General features: G+C 35.7%; 1 protein-coding gene and 1 non-coding gene across 12 annotated transcripts in view; both read left to right on the top strand.

Annotated features, from left to right (window-relative positions):
- The window catches only part of TANC2 (tetratricopeptide repeat, ankyrin repeat and coiled-coil containing 2), a 364,297-nt gene that overhangs the window by 202,084 nt on the left and 143,077 nt on the right, over positions 1 to 19,136 (top strand). For all 11 annotated transcript variants that reach the window (XM_058703494.1, XM_058703493.1, XM_058703491.1 and 8 more), the window contains one exon: positions 15,551 to 15,699. In XM_058703494.1, coding sequence (XP_058559477.1) covers positions 15,551 to 15,699 — 149 coding nt within the window. The remainder of the gene's footprint in view (positions 1 to 15,550; positions 15,700 to 19,136) is intronic.
- On the top strand, positions 1,977 to 2,083 carry LOC131498708 (U6 spliceosomal RNA). Its single transcript, XR_009255577.1, has one exon. It is a non-coding gene; the product is annotated as a U6 spliceosomal RNA (small nuclear RNA).

The following is a 19,136-nucleotide window of genomic DNA, read 5'->3' as shown; positions in this document are numbered from 1 at the left end:
TACTGACTATTACAGTACAGTGAAATCTTCCTAGAATGGTTGCTTTTCTCTTTAAGCCTGCATGATTAGATCATGCTGTTTTTGTGTTCAGTTTCTAGAATAAATCCCAGTTTGGAAGCCAGCAGGGGAGTAAATTTGTTATTTAGACAAATATGAATTTTGAGGATAATACTTTCCTTACTGTGACCAGTATATAAATACCTAGCTTTCCACATTAGAATAAATTGTGCTATGGATGAGGAAATCCAGGCCAGTAGGGGAATAATATGGAAATACCACATTATAGAAGTAACGCTTCTTTACCATAATTTGTATCTCAAACGTATGTCTATTCAAAGCAGACATTAGAAACCTCAGTTAAAAACCCAAAGGAACACTCAGTGAGAAACATCAGTCTTAGAGATTTCAGTGAAGCATTCAAGATTCTTGAGCTTGTCAAATACTGCTTTTTATCCCAGCCAAATAGTCATCACCATACATCAATATACACATAGTACTTCTTGTACACTGGAGGCAGTTGTGTAGGCAAGGAAATACTACTGTAAGTGTTGCCAGCAATGAGTACTTTCTGTCTCTATATATCCTATCTCTGCAGTGATTCCCACTTGAGTGGGAGAGAATCAGAAGTAGAGTGTTGTGATAGAAGATTATTAGCATTTAAAAGCCTGTTTTCTTAGCTAAGTGCCAGACTGATGAATTACTATGTAGAGTCCCTAATCTTTTAAAAATTTAATCCCTAAATAGCAAAAGAGAGAACAACTATGTTTGTGTATGTGTGGGCGACTTTTTGCCCATTTATTTATGTCCAAAATTATTAGTAGAAAGACTACAGGATTATTAAATATTAAATAAATTTACTTATTGTTTTTTAGGAAGCATATTTAAAAAAAAATTTTCCAGCTTTTTGAGATATAATTGATGTATATAATATTATATAAGTTAAAGGTATATAATATGCATGATTTCATATATGTATATATTGCAAAATGATTACCAATGAAGTTTGTAGACAGTCTCTCCAGTAAATTGCACCTACATAAAAAATTTTGCATGATACCTAGGTTTTCAAAAAATTAATAAAACCTTTAAGACTGTTGCCTTAGGTAATAATTTTATCTGAAAACTGGTCTGAACAAACCAAAATTAACAAGAAAGGCTGGAGTAAAGTGTTCTACCGAAGTTGCATTATTGCTTACTCCCATTTCATACCCTCAAGCAAGGCATCTAAATATTCCCCTCTGCAACTGGAGAGATTCCCTAAAAGTTGATCCTTTAACTTAGGCTCTAGGCGAGTTAAAGAAGGCAGTAATTTGAAAGAGAAGGAAGGGGTAAGTAGGAGAGATTCACCACTTTTAAGAGATAGGTCGAGTAATTAAAGATTCTTTGGATTCTTATGTATCTTCCCCAACTTAGGCTATTTTTCCTCAATTGAGGATTGACAGTGACCTGTGTCATTGATAGCCTCACATGGATCTAGTTTTCCCATCTATCTCCTGGACCATTCCTCCCTACTTTTCTGTCCTCTGGTCCATACTGAGAGGTAGTCCTTTGAACTATGGAAAACTTAGACCTTCATCCTAACCTCTAACTTCTATTTAACCTTAAAATAGTAGACAACTTTTTCTAGACAATTGTTCAAAAACCTGCTTGGCAAGCATATTTTTAAAAATTAAGGTGAAAATGCCCTCACATTGGCTGTACACTCTGCAGTTCAATACACTTTATCCTACTACCATTAACCCAGCCATGACAGATCTATCAAAACTGCTTTTATCTCGAAAGTATTTGAATTTACAGCCTTGACTATGGGCTACCGGGAGTCGTTACTTTCTTTAGGAAGTAGCAAAGAAGCACTGGAGGATGGAAGAATGAAAATTTCCTGTACTCTCTCCCTATTAAAACATACAGTTTCAGGGGATTCATAGTTTCCCAAAAGAGCAGGTAGCAGAGGACCTTGGATCAAGAGTTCCAATTTAGCGCTCGCTTTGGCAGCACATGTACTTTTAAAATTGGAATGATACAGAGATTAGCAAGGCCCCTGTGCAAGGATGATGTGCAAATTCATGAAGCACTCCATATTTTTAAAAAGAAAAAAAAAAGAGAGTTCCTGATTTTGATCATTTTTTAGCTTACATCTGCTACTGTTTGGAATATCATTTGTTATTAGCTGCTGGGGCTAGCTATGGAAGGAGAAAACATTATGTATGACTGAACAGTAGAAACATGAAGTTACTTTGAAAAGAGCTAAGGGAGACTTTCTTCAACCAATAACTTCTAGTGGTGTTAGGGAAATATTGGCCATCTCCAACACTGTGATCATCCGATGACTCATTCTTGTAGCTCTTCCACTGCTGTCTCCTTCCTCCATCCCCATGAATCATTGTCCCACAGACACTAGCTAGCTCTTTTCTACCGCAGTTGCACAAGGCTCTGTTAAGAATGATCTTAAGAGATGAACTACAGTACTGTAACCCAGTCACCTTTTGCCACGATTACTTTTGCTTATTATTTCTAATAATTCTTTTGTCTTTTCATACCCCTAATTATTTTAATTTGAAAATATTTGTAGAAATTACCTAAAGATAGGACAGTGCTTCCCCCTCCCCCCCTTTGAGAAAAGATTTGTATTTGCTTCTGCCACCTGGGGCCATTTTGATCCAAGTTCAGAGTTGGTGGTATTCTGGGCTAATCAAATGACACAAGTCAGAATTGCAAGGCCTAGTTTACTTCTGGTTTATCTTTACTCCCAGAGTACGGTTAAGGGTTCTAGCCCAAAGCATAGGGTGCTTTACTAGATTTCCCACTCTTGGCAGAGCTTAGACTTCAGTTTTGTTCCTATGACCTTATGAGACGGCCAGAAGCACAGCTTAGCTGTTCAGTCATTTCTTCCCTGTTAACTAATGCCCCTGGCGTTCAAGTGGCCATCCATGCTAGGCAGAGATCTCCCTTCTGGATTTCCGTCTTCTTCCTGGTTTTGTCTTTTGATTTATTACCATCTTCTTAGGTCTTTAATGCTTTTAAAAAGATTTTTAAGGTGTATTTTGTCCAGTTTTTATTGGTTGTCATCAGCTAGAGGGTCTCCAGTTACTGAAAGGTCCCTGCCACCACCATTTCCTTTGGGGGGAAAATTCTAGCATTTTTATTTTTAGATTGCATACACATTGTAAAGTGTATAAACAGAACATCTTTTTCATTCTGTGTTCTCCATGGGAACAGACGATACACTAAAACAGTCTTAGAACACTACCTCTTTGAATAAACCAATCTCCTTAAGTTCTGGGAGCTGTATAATAAGAAATTGAAGCTGTGGGGCACCTGGGTGGCCCAGTTGGTTAAGTGGCTGACTTCGGCTCAGGTCATGATCTCACAGTTCCTGGATTCGAGCCCCATCTCGGGCTCTGCACTGACAGCTCAGAGCCTGGAGCCTGCTTTAGATTCTGTTTTCTGTTATCTTGTCTCTCTCTTGCTTGCTCTCTCGCTCTCTCCTCTCCCCCTCCCCCACTTGTGTTTTTTTTTCTCTCTCTCTCTCTCAAAAATAAATATTAAAAAAAAGAAATTGAAAAAAGAAAAGAAATTGAAATGGTATTGTTAGCTACACGTAGGTGATTACTTGAAATACAAAGAAGTTCTCTTTTCAATCAGGCTTTTAGAGTTAATTCATGGTCCATCTCTTTTGGGCAACTTGTCTCCTGTTTGGACTTGGAAACTAAATCTCTGATTTGTATTTTGCATCAGACTTTGCAAGTTTTTGCCTTTTGTGATTATGATATTACCCATGATACAAAATTGTTGAAAGCTTGCCTTTCTGTTCCTGATCTCCATCTGGCCTCATTTGACCTGTTACCATTAGCTTGGAGAGGAAAAATGTCTGTTTTATCCAGCCACACATCTCAAATGTATTTCATAGATCATTGAGATAAGTTCAGCATTATTATGTTTTCTGCTTCGATCTTAACTTCTGTAGTAGCCATAAAAGTTCAATTATAAATGTGAGTAGATGAAACTGATATTTCTGTTGTTGCCAGAAAAAAAAATAGGGAATAGGAATCATCGTGCAAAATGATTAGAGAATTTCTTTTCATGTTTGAAGAGAATTGTGAGGCACAAGCTTACTACAGTCTGGCTCTCTGTTGCTTGGCTCTGTTGCAAACCAATTTAAAAGGAGTGTTCTTATCTGCTGGTTAATGTTTTATTAAAACATTAGATATCAAAAGCCACACAGTACATTTTTGCATTTACCACAAAATGACTAGTGTATGTATTAAAGACTTACTCTTCTACTAATCCATGTAAATCATCTTTGGCTACAGTAGAACAGAAGGCTACCCTTAAAATCTAAAGATATTTGTTTTATAGAAGTAAATATCTTTTATAGAAGTATTTTTTATGGAAGTAAATATAATTTTTCTATTTTATAAGTCTTCTTTATAGAAGAAATATGTTTTATAGAAGTAAATATAATTTTTCTATTTATAAGTCTTCTTTATAGAAGAAATATGTTTTATAGAAGTAAATATAATTTTTCTATTTATAAGTCTTAAAGAACATTGGTTAGAATTCATTTATGTACAAGTAAAATTTCTATTACAGTCAAGGGCATAAAATATGGATGCTATTTTCTGGTATCTTAACAGAATAATGATGCTGATTTTCTTAGTTAAAATTGTATACATTGAGTTCTCTAATACAACAAATGCCTTATCTGGTTCCTAACCAAGTAACATTTTTTATAATGACACAGATGATATGCTGTTTGCCCTAGAGAAAAGAAAAAGTTAAACTATGGATGGATCATAGTGGCATTTTTTCCATTGAGAGCTTTTGATTGACAATTATTCCTCAAATGTTTCTTCTCAAATATCCAATCAAGTAAAAATAAACACTAAAATTATCAAAAACACCCATCTGAACAATTTAATGCATTTTCTGCCTTATGCTTACCACTGTATCCACAGTGCTTATTGTAGTAAATGACTAGTACATAGTAAATGTTCATTTAGTGTGTGTTGAGTGAATGAAATGAACCCAAAAAGCCAGAGGAAGGCAAAATGAAATAATTTAATATGTTATAAATATGTATCAATGACATAGATTTCTCTCTACTAAGAATATATCTTTTTGCTTTCTACTTTACTACAAAGGGGTTCAGAAGCTTGAATAACCAGAGCTATATAATAAAACTGGAGCTCAGTTTTGGGAGAATGTGGCAAAGCCACGTGCTGGCTTCAACACTTACTGTGACAAATAACAGCCCTGCTTTTAACAGACACCCATTTTCTAAAATTCATCAGAAAATAAAAAATTTAGGTAATCGTTTAAGAACTAAAATGAAAATATAACCAGGTTTGCTTTGGCATTTGGGCCAAGCTAATCATAGGTTTTATAACTCTGTTAGAAAGAACGGGTTTCTTTATTTGATTAAATGTGGTACAAATTTCTGAGTTTTGAAATAGATGAGAACAAGCAGTTTATAATTAACGGATCGTAAAGGAAAATGTAAACAGCTTGATGTGAAAATGCCAAGAGAATGCTGAGAATTTAGAGAGTCTATAGACTGAGACCCTGTGTAGCCTGCCATGTTAGGGATGCAGATTAGGGGTTTGGATACATTAGCTGTTAAACATTCATTTCTTGACACAATTTTAGTCATTGTCTAATCCCTCTGCGGTTTGGCTACTTTAAATAGAAGACATCATTTTGCAAATATAAAGTGTAAACCATCTCTGAAAGAATTGGTATCATCAAGAAAAATAAGGACCAGAATGTTCAGCACTTTCTTGTTTACAGCATCCTATTTCTTGCCTGCATTGTATTTCTGATATAATTTACTACGATTTAATTAATTGATCTTCTGTTTTCCTTCTTGAGACTATAACCTCCTTAAGAATAGAGGCTGTACCCCTTATTCATAAAGGTACATATAACACCTGAGACAGCACTGGACACGCAAAAAGTATTTAATGAATGCTTAATGACTTAATGAAAGCTATATTTATTGTCTGTCATCAGATAATGCAGGATGCTATTAAAGATAAAAATAAATAAAATAACCATATAAACAATTTGTATTCAGCAATCATATATTTCCTGACAAAATAATGAAGTAGTTGAGAACATAGGCTCAGGAGCCATACAGCCGCTGAACTTCAGTATTAACGGTCACTTACCTAACTCTGTAACCACGGACAAGCAAGAACTCAGTCTTTGTGTGCCTCACTTTTACTATCTGTAAATAGGGAATGTTGTTAAGGTTAAATGATTTAATACATGTAAAGCACTTAGAAAAGTACGAGACACTAATGTCCCAGTAAGTGTTAGCTATTGTTGTTATTACTAGTAGTACTACTATCAATATTATTATTCCAGAAATAAATTTAAAATGCTCTTCTAAACATTAAACATAGTGCATTTAATCCGTTTTGAACTTAGAGCTCTGTATTTTGTTGAACTAGTAAATCACATAGAATTTAAATTTGAAAACTGTTCCCTCTGCTCTTTTTCCCTAACTCCACTGTTAGAGAACCAACTTCATCCATTATAAGAATTTGGGGTATAACCTCCTCCAAGAGATCTTCCCTCCTTTTCCTGCCTCCATCCTGCCAAGACAAATTTAATTGTTTCTTTCTCTGTGTTCTCTAGTACTTCCTTTAATTTGTAAAATATTTCTTATATGCATTGGCTTCTCTCAAGTTGTATGTCTTTGCTCTGCTTTAAGTTGTTAACTGGTACAAGAGGAGTGGCCAAGTAATTTCTAATTTTGTACTAAATTTTGAAATACGTATAGCATTCTTTTTCATAATTCTAGACTTCTTTCTTGGAGGAAAAAAAACAGATACTGTGCATACTGCTTCATTCTCAAACCTAGTTTCCGTAAAACATTTTCTGAAATTTCTAAAAATTGAAATAGAAATACAGAAAGGTACACCAATCATAATTATGTAGTCTCAACGAAATTCTATGAAGTGTACACACCCATATAACCACAACCTAAATCAAGATAATAGAACATTCCTGGCACTTCAGAAGTTTTCCTCGTGCTTCCCTCACATCATTATCCACTCTCTAGAAGTATAACCACAATTATGAGTACCATTCTCAGTTATTTCCTTTCCCCATTTTCACACTTTGTACAAATGAAATCATTTAATGTGTATCCTTTTGAATCTCTCTTCTTTTGTTCAGTAGTATATTTGTGAGATTGTTTTTTATTGATCTCATATTTCATTGTGTATCTACTCTTAATGGACATTTTCAGTTTGGGCTATTATGAACAATTCTCCTATTAATATTTATTCACATGCATTTTGACGCACCTATGTATATAATTTTCCTTTTGGTATATACCTAGTAGTGGACCTGGTAGAGTTTCAGAATGTTCAGCTTAAATTTTTTTCCAAACTTAAAGCTGCCAATTTACATTCCTACCAGCACAGCAGTATTTAAGTATTCTTTTACCCCATATTGTCAGGGTGTTTGTTAGTTAGTTTGTCTGTTTGTTTTGTGTGCTAGCTGCACTGCACATATGCAATTGTGCAGAATCATTGTGATTTTGGTGTTCATCTCCCAATGTTAATATGCTTTTCATATGCTTTTCACATGCTTATTGGTCATTTGGACATCATCTTTTGTAAATGCCTATATAGATTTTTTTTGTTTACCTTTTAGTTGGATTGTCTTTTTTTTCCTTAGTGATTTGTATGGATTCTTTATGTATTCTAGAAAGAAGCCCTTTGTTGGATATATAAATTAAAGGTACCTTTTCCTACTCTGTGGCTTACCTTTTTACCATCTTAATGGTGTCTTTGGTGAAAAGAAGTTTTTCTTATTAATAAACTTCACAAAAAACCAATGGTTAGTGCCTTTTGTGTCCTATTTAAAAAATCTTTGCCAAGTCCTAGGTCATGAAGATCTTCTATTAGGTTGTCTTCTAGAAAATTCATTGTTTTACCTTTTATATTTGGGTCCATAATCTAACTGGAATTGATTTTTATATATGGTATGAGGTAAGGGCAGGTTTTATTTTTATTCCTATCATATTGATCCATCATCATTTACTGAAAATACCATTCTGTTACTAAACTATGACATTGGCACCCTTGTCGTAAATAAGGTGAATTATGTATGTATAGATATGCTTCTGGATTCTTTATTCTGTTCCATTGGTGTTTTTATCTATGCTTGTGTCAGTCATACTCTGTCATAGTGCTTTAGCATTATATTAAATCTTGATATTAAGTAATAGAGGTCTTTCTTCTTCAAGTTTTCTTTACTATTAATGGACCTTTCCATTTCCATGTAAGTTGAAGAATCTTTTAGTCCTTAGGGTGCTGTATTCTTCATTCAGTGTTCTCGGAACAGAACCTAATGCATAAATGTACTCCTCCCAAATGGTCAGAGTGAAACAAGAGCTGTAAATTTAAATAGTCTTGGGGTGCCTGGGTGGCTCAGTCAGTTAAGTGTCCGACTTCAGTTCAGGTCACGATCTCATGGTCCGTGAGTTCGAGCCTCGCATCGGGCTCTGTGCTGACCACTCAGAGCCTGGAGCCTGCTTCGGATTCTGTGTCTCCTTCTCTCTCTGCCCCTCCCCTGCTCACACTCTGTCTCTCTCTTTCAAAAATAATTAAACATTAAAAAAAAAATTTTTAATAAATAAAGTAGTCTTAATCAACATAATTATGAATGCTGTATCATTTATTTTGTGCAAAATAGGTCTTACAGTGATCACCTTATTTTGTTTATCATATTCCAGACTCATTATTTAAAAACCCGCAGTAGAGTTCTGCTCAAGGAAAATACTTTGTTTAGGGACATACCTTAATTGAGCACATTTGGTTATGAAGATGGTGCCCTCTTCACTCTTCACATTGCCCGGATGGTCATGGATGAGACAAAAATATGGGTAAAACATTTGGTATGAAGATGTAAGATGAATTTTTATAGCAAATATTTGGTATGAGGATTTAAGAGGAATTTTGAGAGTGACGAGAGCAAGTACCCAGGGTAGAGGGGTGGTAGGGAGTGATGCCAGCAACATGGTAAGGGACTGGAATCAGGGATGATAGTGTAACCTGGGGTTAAGAGTTTGAGTTCCGGATCCAGGTCGCCTAGGCAGCCACTAACTAGCCATATGAATCTGAGTAAGTTACTTATTCTTTCTATGCTTCACTTTCCTTATTTGTAAAATAAGGGTAAGAGTGCCTACCCTCATAAGGCGGTTATGATAATTAAATGATTTAATATACATTGTGAAACACTTAGAAATAGTACCTGGCATATAGTTAATCTTCATATGTGCTAGCTGTTATAATTAATAAAAGATAATGTGTGAAAAATGTGAGAGGTATCATATTTTTATTTAATTTGTTCTGTGCCTTGATATATTTCCCACCCTTGACATACACAGTGTATCCCCAGTAAAGTCCTGTCTGGGCACCAGCATATGACAAAGGCATAATGAAGACTGAAAAGATTATTAGGATCTAGTAGTGCAGAGAACAAACCCCACCCTCATAAAGGAAACAGTCTAAAGACTAAAAATTCATTGTAAGCCAGAAATTGAAGTAATTCTAAGAATCCTCAGAAATAACAGATTGGACACTTGTTTACCTACTGACTCTGTGTTGATAGTATATCCAGTTTGACAAATTTTATTATTTTGTGAATGTTTATTTGAGAGAGCGAGCAAGAGAGCACACAAGTAGGAGAGGGAGAGAGGGAGAGGGAAACACAGAATCCAAAGCAGGCTCCAGGCTCTGAGCTGTCAGCACAGAGCTGGACGCAGGGCTCGAACCCACAAACGCGAGATCATGACCTGAGCCAAAGTCGGACGCTTAACTGACTGAGCCACCCAGGCACCCCCAGTTTGACAGATTTTAAAGGGTGGAGTTATTCTAGCTGTTTCAAGGTTTCTCAACCTCAGTAATTGACTGTTGGGGCTAGATAATCCTTTGTTCTATTGAGCTGTCTTGTATAGTGTAGTATGTTTAGCAGAACTCCTGGCTTCTATCTACTAGAGCTTATGTTCACACAAAACCTTCTACATGAATGTTCATAGTAGCTTTATTCAAAATATCCAGAAACTGAGGGGCTCCTGGGTGGCTCAATCGGTTGAGTGTCCGACTTTGGCTCAGGTCATGATCTCGCTGTTCGTGGGTTCGAGCCCCACGTCAGGCTCTGTGCTGACAGCTCAGAGCCTGGAGCCTGCTTCGGATTCTGTCTCTGTCTCTCAACAATATATAATGTTAAAAAATAAAAATAAAAAATATATATCCAAGAACTGAAAACAACCCAAATACCCTTCAGTGAGCAAATGGTTAAACAAAATGTGGTACATCTATACAATGTGTTACTACTACTCAGAAATGAAAAGGAACAAACTACTGAAACATGCAATAATTTGAATGGACCTTAAAAGCATTATGCTGAATTTTTTATTTTTTTTATTTTTATTTTTTTAAATATATGAAATTTATTGTCAAATTGGTTTCCATACAACACCCAGTGCTCATCCCAACAGGTGCCCTCCTCAATACCCATCACCCACCCTCCTCTCCCTCCCACCCCCCATCAGCCCTCAGTTTGTTCTCAGTTTTTAAGAGTCTCTCATGCTTTGGTTCTCTCCCACTCTAACCTCTTTTTTTTTTTTTTATGCTGAATTTTTTAAAAGCCAATCTCGAAAGTTTACATACTGTATAATTTCTTCTATATGATGTTCTCAAAATAACAAAATGGCTCACAGAACTCAGGAAAACACTTTAGTATTACCAGTTTATCATAAGGGATATCCTTAATGATACAAATGAACAGTCAAATGAAGTGGTACATGAGGGGAGGTCCAGAAAAGTCCTGAGCACAGGAGTTTTGGTCCTTGTGGAGTTTAGGTGAACCTGTTTATCAACCTAGAAGCTCTCTAAACTCTATTGGTTAATACTTTCATGGAAGTTCCATTATGAAGGCACATTTGACTACATCATTGACCATGGCTGATTAACTCAATGTTCAGCCCCTTTTCCCCTCCCTGTAGGTTGGGAGGTGGTCCTGAAAGTTCCATCCCTCTAATTACACAGTTGATTCCTCCAGCAGTTAACTTCCATCCTGCAGCTGTTTAGTGGCCCACCAGGAGTCACCTCAGAAGGCTTATGAAAAACAAAAGATGCTTCTCTCACCACTGTCATTCAAGAATATCCAAGAGTTTAGGCACTCCGTTCCAACAACTGGGAACAAGGGCCAAATATATATTTCTTATTATATCACAGTATCACATATCACATACTGTAACCAGTTTGCCTCTTGTTAATAAGTTGTCTCTTATCTAAACATTCTTACTGTTTGTAATACTACTTTCCAATGAGGGAGCAATATTACACTGGGAGCATTAATTCTGGGAGCATGGATTCAGGGGGGCTGGGTTCTTAACTTGGCTGTACCATTTATTGCTTGTGGGATATGAGCAGGTATCTTAATTTCTCTGTGCCTAAGAATTCTCATCTGCAAAATGAAAGTAATAATACGTATTTCATAAAATTGTTATAAAGACTAAGTTCACTGTAGAGTGCTTTAAATCGGTGGCTTGCACATAAGGTGCACTATGTGCCAAATAAATGGGTCGTGTGACCTAACATGTCTTACCTTTGTACAGGTTATAAACTTTTTAAAGTCGATGCCTGTACCTCCACATTCTATAAATCCTCAACGACTATACCTCAACGTCATGTAAATTCTCATAATACCTAATGTTAACATGTACATAGAAAATATTTGATGCCAGGATAACTTCCTAGAAGAAAATGAAATGGAGCCCCAGGATATCTAGAGGTCAGGAATCTATGCCAAGAAGAACTTGGAAAAGCTTAGCTAGTTTAATCTATAGAAGGGGAAGAGGTGGGACGCCTGGACAGCTCAGCTGGTTAAGCAAGCGACTTTGGCTCAGGTCGTGATCTCACAGTTCGTGAGTTCGAGCCCTGCGACAGGCTCTGTGCTGACAGCTCGGAGCCTGGAGCCTGCTTCGGATTCTGTGTCTTCTTCTCTCTCTGCCCCTCCCCTGCTTGTGCTCTGTGTATGTCAAAAATAAATAAACATTAAAAATTTTTAAAAAGGGGGGGGGAAGAGGGTAATTCATCAGTTTGAATATAGCAGTTACCTTTCTTATTTTATCAAGAAATAAGAAACTTTCATTCTTGGGGTGGCAGGAACAAAGTAAACTTAAATATTTGTAAATAAAAATACCCCTATCGATTCTACTGTATCTGTTTTGTGGCAGAGAAATCTGTTTTTGTTGACTCTTGGAGAGGAAGTAGGAAAGAGAAAACAGAGTCTGTTTTTCTACTCTGACATAAATTCAATGAAAGTTCTATATAGATTTTCCACAGATGGAATACTTGAGTTCAGTCATCATATACAGAAATGCACACATAGTCCATTCCTCTGACCCCCAGCTTATAACTTTAGTATTATTCAATTTATATTTATCATAACTTCTCTAGTAGAGAAGTTATAAATATAAATTGAATAATAATAATAATAATGTAAATCTCACTTTCTTGTCATATGAAGCAGTTTAATGTATAAGACTGAATATCCTAAAAAAGCAAGAAGCTATTATATTTTGGCCTCAAACCATATGACATTATAGCTAATGCTTGCTATGCTGAAAGCACGTGTCTCCCTCCAAAAAAAAGAATTTTTGTAATGTCCTATAGGATCTGTGCTACTGTGGATTGTTATAAAGTTAGACTAAATGTATCTGAATGTAAAACAAAATCTGAAAAAATGTTGACAATGAATCAAGTTAGTATAAACAGTTTAAATATATTATTTCTGCATCACTCTTAGAATAGATCATCTTGAATTCCCTGGCACCTTTTCATGTGATTTCTGTAACTTCTATATTTGGAAATAAGTTTATGTTGATGATGAATCCAAGGGAAAACCTCATACTGACTTTGTTTATCATCCCTCATTGAAAAGATTTGAAAAAGAATAATTCCTATAGTTGGTAACCACTGAAAAACAGCCTAAGTAGAAAGAATCCAAAAAGCAAATTGTGTGGAAAGAATGTAGCAGTCTGGAAGCAGGGGATTAAAATGAATGCCAGCCATCAGGAATTTGGGGGGTCTAAATTTCAGGACAAAAATGAACTAACTTAATGGGGTTTTTTTAGAGTGATTAAAATATTGTAGTATTAGAAAGTGACAATGGTTTCATAGCCTTATGAATATACTAAAAGCCACTGAATTATACACTTTAAGAGGATAGAGTTTATGGTATGTGAATTATATATCAGTTTTTTAAAAATGACCCTGACTGTGGGGGAAGTGCTAATCAGGCTCTTGTGGCATGGGGTAGGACCCCAGCCAGGGTGAATAGAGCATCTGTGTGCAGGGTGGCAGTGAGGAGCAGTGACATTTGCACTGCTGGATGAGCACTATTTGCACTGGGGGGAGCAGATTTCTCACTATTGGAGAACAATTTTACAACTTTGGGGGAAAAAATTGTGAGAAAAAACCCCTTAGAGTTAACCTTATCATATTGAACTGGAATTAGAGTGTCACCGTGAACTTTTGGAGTGTGTGTTTGTATACAGATTTGCAAGTGAGAATGAATGTAAGGATGTGTGAATGTGTGTATATATACATGTATGTATCTATGTGTATGATTATACTGCTTAACTCTATCCAAGTGGACCTGGAGGACAGTGATGTCCTAATAGCAATCAACATAACTTTCTCCACTAAAAAGAACCAGGGCTTCTTGGAAAAGTGTCTGACTCTAGGGCTAGGGCAGGGAAAAAATGAGCCTGGAACATCTTGTGCCAGAAAGAAAAGAAGGCTCAGAAAATGACACAGGTCTATTAGAGGGTTCCAAGAGCCAAATTGGAAGGGCTTATTACCCTGACCACATTGGAGACGATTGGAGCAACAAAATAACTAATGATAGTAGCAGATTATAACTCATTGAATAGATAGGAAATTTTGAGTGCACATAAATAGGTGAGGAAAAGAAACTAAACAGTAGAAAGAGTAATGGATTAATGAATGCTAAAAAATAGTGGGCAAAAAGTTTGTTGAGAAGAGATTCAGACTGATACTTTTACACCACTGTCCATACTGTCACTATTCATAATATCTAACATATGGAAACAACCCCCAAGTGTCCACCATCAGATAAATAAACTGTAGTATATCCATACAATGGAGTATTATTTATTCATGAAAAGGAGTGAAATTCTGATACATGCTACAACATGGATGACCTGTGAAAACATGTAAAGTTAGATAAGCAAGACATAAAAGGATAAATATTGTGTGATTACCATTTATATTTGCCTAGAATAGGCAAATTCATAGAGTGTAGCTGGGGCTAGTAAGAGGGAGGAATGGGGAGTTTTTATTTAATGGGTACAGAGTTTCTTTGGGGGATGATGAAAAAGTTCTGGATATGGACAGTGGTAATGGCTGTACAACATTGTGAATGAACTTAATGCCACTGAATTGTGCGTGTAAAAATAGCAAATCTTGGAATGAATATTTTATCACAAAAGTATTTTTTAATTTAAAAATTTGTTGAGAAGCGGGATGTATTTACATAGACTCAAAGTATCCCTCCCCCCCCCCACACACACACACACACAATATTTACTAGTTACCAAAGAGAAAGAGTGTAATTTTAGAGTAGGGAAATCTGGCAAATGCTACCACAACCTAGTGATCAAAGTTAACACAGCATCACTTTTGTGATATTTCTGCCAGAAATGCATAACCTGAGTCAGACCACAGGGGTAACATGAGATAAATTCGAATTGAGGGACATTGTGCAAAACAACTGGCATATTATCTTCAGAAGTGTCAAGGTCATGAAAGTTAAGAAAAGACTGAAGAACTGTTCCAGATTAAAAGAGAACGAAGAATGAAATGTGCTGTATGTCCCTGAAATGAATCCTTTTGCTAGAAAGGACAGTACCAGGACAAAACTTAAATAGGGTCTGTGAGTGAGATTATAGCAATGCCAAATGTTAGTTTCCTAATATCTGTGCTGGCGCTGTGGCTATGTAAGAGAATGTCTTTGTTTACAGAAGATACATACTAACTAGGGATGATGGGCATCATGTCCATACTTTCAAATGGTTAAGGGAAAAATGTGCTTTGTACTATTCTTGAAACTTTTTTGTCAGTTTGAACTAATTTCAAAATCGTGAAAAAGAAAATAAAAGAACCTAAATGAAGGTGGCGATTACAGCAGCAGTTAGATCCCAACACAGGGACCAAATTGGAAGGCTAACTGCTAAAGAAATAGGAAACATCCTCTATTCAATAGATTACAGACATTCTCTCAAACTCAGGTGTTTCAAGTAGATACTTTGAAGATAATACGAGTAAACCATCTATCAGTTATAATATACAAAAGTGGGAAAATCAGCTTCTAGTCAGGGACCTTGTAATTTTGGGTTTAGAATGAAAACAAAGGAAATGACTGAATTGAATGTAAGATTAGTTGCAGGATGAGGTCATTTTATTTTGAAAGATTCATGTGTTTCAATGTCTGCCTCTTATAGGTGATGCTGAACAGGAACTTGGTCCCCCTCCATCTGTAGATGAGGCAGCAAACACACTCATGACTCGTCTGGGTTTCCTCCTCGGAGAGAAAGTCTCGGAAGTTCAGCCAGGTGACCAATACAGCATGGAAGTACAGGATGAAAATCAGGTAAACTGCTTGCTATCACCTGTGAAACATGGGATAAATCAGCCTGTTATACCAGGGAAAATGTTGCAGGGTGTATGCATATGTGTATGTTCTGAGAAGAAGAATCCCAATTTTTGAACGATGCCTGATGACATAGCTTGATTTTCCATAATCACTGTATTTCTTTACTTTATGAAACATCTTTTAGTTATAGGTTTAAAAAGCCACTTGGTTTTGATTCATTTGTGGAATGAATGAGGAAATAAATAAGTGCATAAGCCAAGAAAGAGAATTGACATATGGAGAGTATGACACCCAGAAATATAAAGTATACTTCGTTTTCAGGTACATGTGGATTATTTACCAAGTTGACAATGTGCTGAGCAGGTCTCCACAAATTTGAGAAGATTCTAATTATTGTGATCGTAGTAGAATTAATCAATTACAGAATGATAACCTTGAAAATGATAGCTAAAAGATTATTTAGAAAATCCCCCAGATGTTTGGCTTTTAATATACTTCTAATGTACTTTCAAAGAAGAAATCACAAGGATTTAGAAAATATTTTAAACTGAAATAATAACAAAATATAACAAAACTTGTATTTTTACATACTTGTAGTATATAAAACTTGTAATTAAAGATGTGCTCAAAAAGAAATTTTAGTTTTGAATACATATATTAGAAAAGAGAAAATCTAAAAAATTAATGATCTAACTATTCATGTCAGAAAGTTTAAAAATATTAGCAATTTTTTATTTTGGCTATTTTTTAGTTTAAATGTAGCAAAGGAAATACTAGACTTGGATTCATTTGTAGGGTCTTAATCTTTAAAATGTATGCTCTATAGGGACCCCTGGGTGGCTCAGTCAGTTAGGTGTCCAACTTCAGCTCAGGTTGTGATCTCATGGTTCATGGGTTCGAGCCCTGCATCGGGCTCTGTGCTAACAACTCAGAGCTGGTAGCCTGCTCCAGATTCTGTGTCTCCCTGTCTCTCTGCCCCTCACCCGCTCGTGCTCTGTCTCTCTTTCAAAAATAAATATTAAAAAAATTTTTTTAAATGTATGTCCTATAGTGAATCAGTTTATTCTAGAAGATGATAAATTAATTTCATCTTGTATATTCTTAACAAATATGTGTGAAGATTCTATGCTATATGTTAGTTTTGTCATAAAATAATAGTCTTCAAGGATTATTTGGATCATGTGGATCATGTTCAGGTGTTCCAGGGCTCTCTTCTCAGACTTCTCTCTTTTTTTCCTCATTTCCTAGGTCATTGGTTTTGCTGGAGGCACTTTCTAATCACCTGGGCAGTTTTTATAAAATTCAGATTCCTGGAGCATCTAATCTTATTGAAACGCCTCCATTCTTTTGTTTGTTTGTTTAATATTGTCTTAACTCCTGAATTGCCTCTAGCCGTGCCTTTCCCCTTGACTCCAGTGTATTTCCAGCTGCCTGTACCTTTTCTATCTGTGCGTCCAACACACATCTCAAATTTAACATGTCAAAAACTGACTCGCATTTTTCACAGAGCCTGCTCCTTCTGCAGAGATCTGAGAGAACACAATGGAAAAACCATTCTCAGCCTGGAGAAGGGTTAATGTTGTCTTTTGTGCCTAGAAGAGATTTCTATGTCTCATTAACTAGCCTCCTTAAGTAAATATAAAGCCTGCCTTTTAATTCATAAGCCATGAGCAAATTACCACTTTCTAAATGGCTTGATCTTTAAGCTTCGCTTTTACAGTTAAAGCTTTTAAAACATACATTCTGTGATATAAGCTTCATTTTGTAGAAAGCAACTTGTAGTAAAAATAATAGATGTCATTTGGGCTTAACCTCCACATTGGCTGTATTATGTGTATAATACAGTTTCCTCTCTTAAAGAACAGACTGAGAATCTTATCTAAAAATGGAAATGAGTTGCTATGGAAGTAATAGAGTCATACCAAAATGAAACTTTTTCAATATGGAATGACTGTAGATATATTTAATGTAAAAAAAAAAATCCTAGTATAGTTCATTTCATCTACCCACATATTTTTTAAACTGAGGATTGAGGAGGTTAAAAATTCGCCACGTCAGTTTCTAACTAAGGAGGATTCTAATTCAGTACGTCTGGGGTGTGGGGCTCTGTGTCTGTCAGTTTTGTTGGGGAGCTTGTCCTTCTGTACTCCACAGGTGATTCTTCTGCATGCCCAGTTAAAAATCATTGCTCTGGTAGGCCAACATCATTTTACAAAAGCAGAGGAGATTACAAAGAAATTGAAACTCCTCCCTCCTCTGAAGAAAAATTACAGAGTAGAAGAGAAATGACATAGATCTGAGGAGTTATTGTATTACTAACAAAAATCAGTTCCTAATATTATTAATATGATTGAAAAGATTTGCTTGGTTGCAAGGTTCTGCGAATGTCACTTGTGCTTTAAGTTGAATGTATCTTTTGTGATCTGGTTATAGCATTTAAATTAAAAACAAAACCTGGATTCAACACATGTGATTAAATACCAGGGATTGTATCTAAAACTCATTTTAGGGTGACTAAAAAGAGCCTTAATCTTCTCACATCTAGTGATCAACACATTTTCCAGTCAAGTTGCTAAATGTAAACCCTCAGTTTTCGTGGAGAGGATATGAATAGTGACTGTATAGGTAAAGAAGTTGAAAGGCTTCTTTTAAATTTAACATTTAAAGGGGCGCCTGGGTGGCGCAGTCGGTTGAGCGTCCGACTTCAGCTCAGGTCATGATCTCACAGTTTGTGAGTTCGAGCCCTGCGTCAGGCTCTGTGCTGACAGCTCGGAGCCTGGAGCCTACTTCAGATTCTGTGTCTCCCTCTCTGTCTACCCCTCCCCTGCTCATACTCTGTCTCTCTCTCTCTCTCAAAAATGAATACACTTTAAAAAATTTTTTTTAAAAATTAAAAAATAAATTTAACATTTTAAGATGTCAAATTTGTCATTAGTGTTCCTTCAGGTAATTTTTTCATTGATCACTAACCATTTTTAAAAGGATAAAATTTTTTAGTGTTTGAAAAAATAGATACTTTTATTCATTATTTTGGTGATTTATTTGGGTAGAAAGAGCTAAAGAAAAGTGCATGTCATTAAATTGTGTAAACCAGGATATATTACCACCAGTCTTTTTCGTGATTATTCACTCCTTCCTGTCAAAAAACTTTAAAATGAGGTGACCTCAGATATAAGAATCATTCAAGATACAAAGCAATTTCAGTCTGTAATCGGTTTCTACAGAGAAATTATTTAGTTTTGTTTTAAATGAACATTGATTGATTTTTTAGATAGACTCTCAGAATAAGGCATTTTCTCTGCATTCAATCCAAAGAAGAGTATTAACAAGACTAAGTTCTAAGCCTTCAGAATAGTCTTATTGATAAGAAATAGCAAGGACAACTTGTGCTTAATTAAAAATTCCTTTATCAATTCATGGCAGTGATAAAGAAT

Source organism: Neofelis nebulosa, chromosome 16 (genome assembly GCF_028018385.1).
Source record: "Neofelis nebulosa isolate mNeoNeb1 chromosome 16, mNeoNeb1.pri, whole genome shotgun sequence".
NCBI classification, from domain to species: Eukaryota; Metazoa; Chordata; class Mammalia; order Carnivora; family Felidae; genus Neofelis; species Neofelis nebulosa.
Note: the sequence above shows the minus strand (reverse complement) of the source record. Positions and strands in the feature narration are given on the sequence as shown.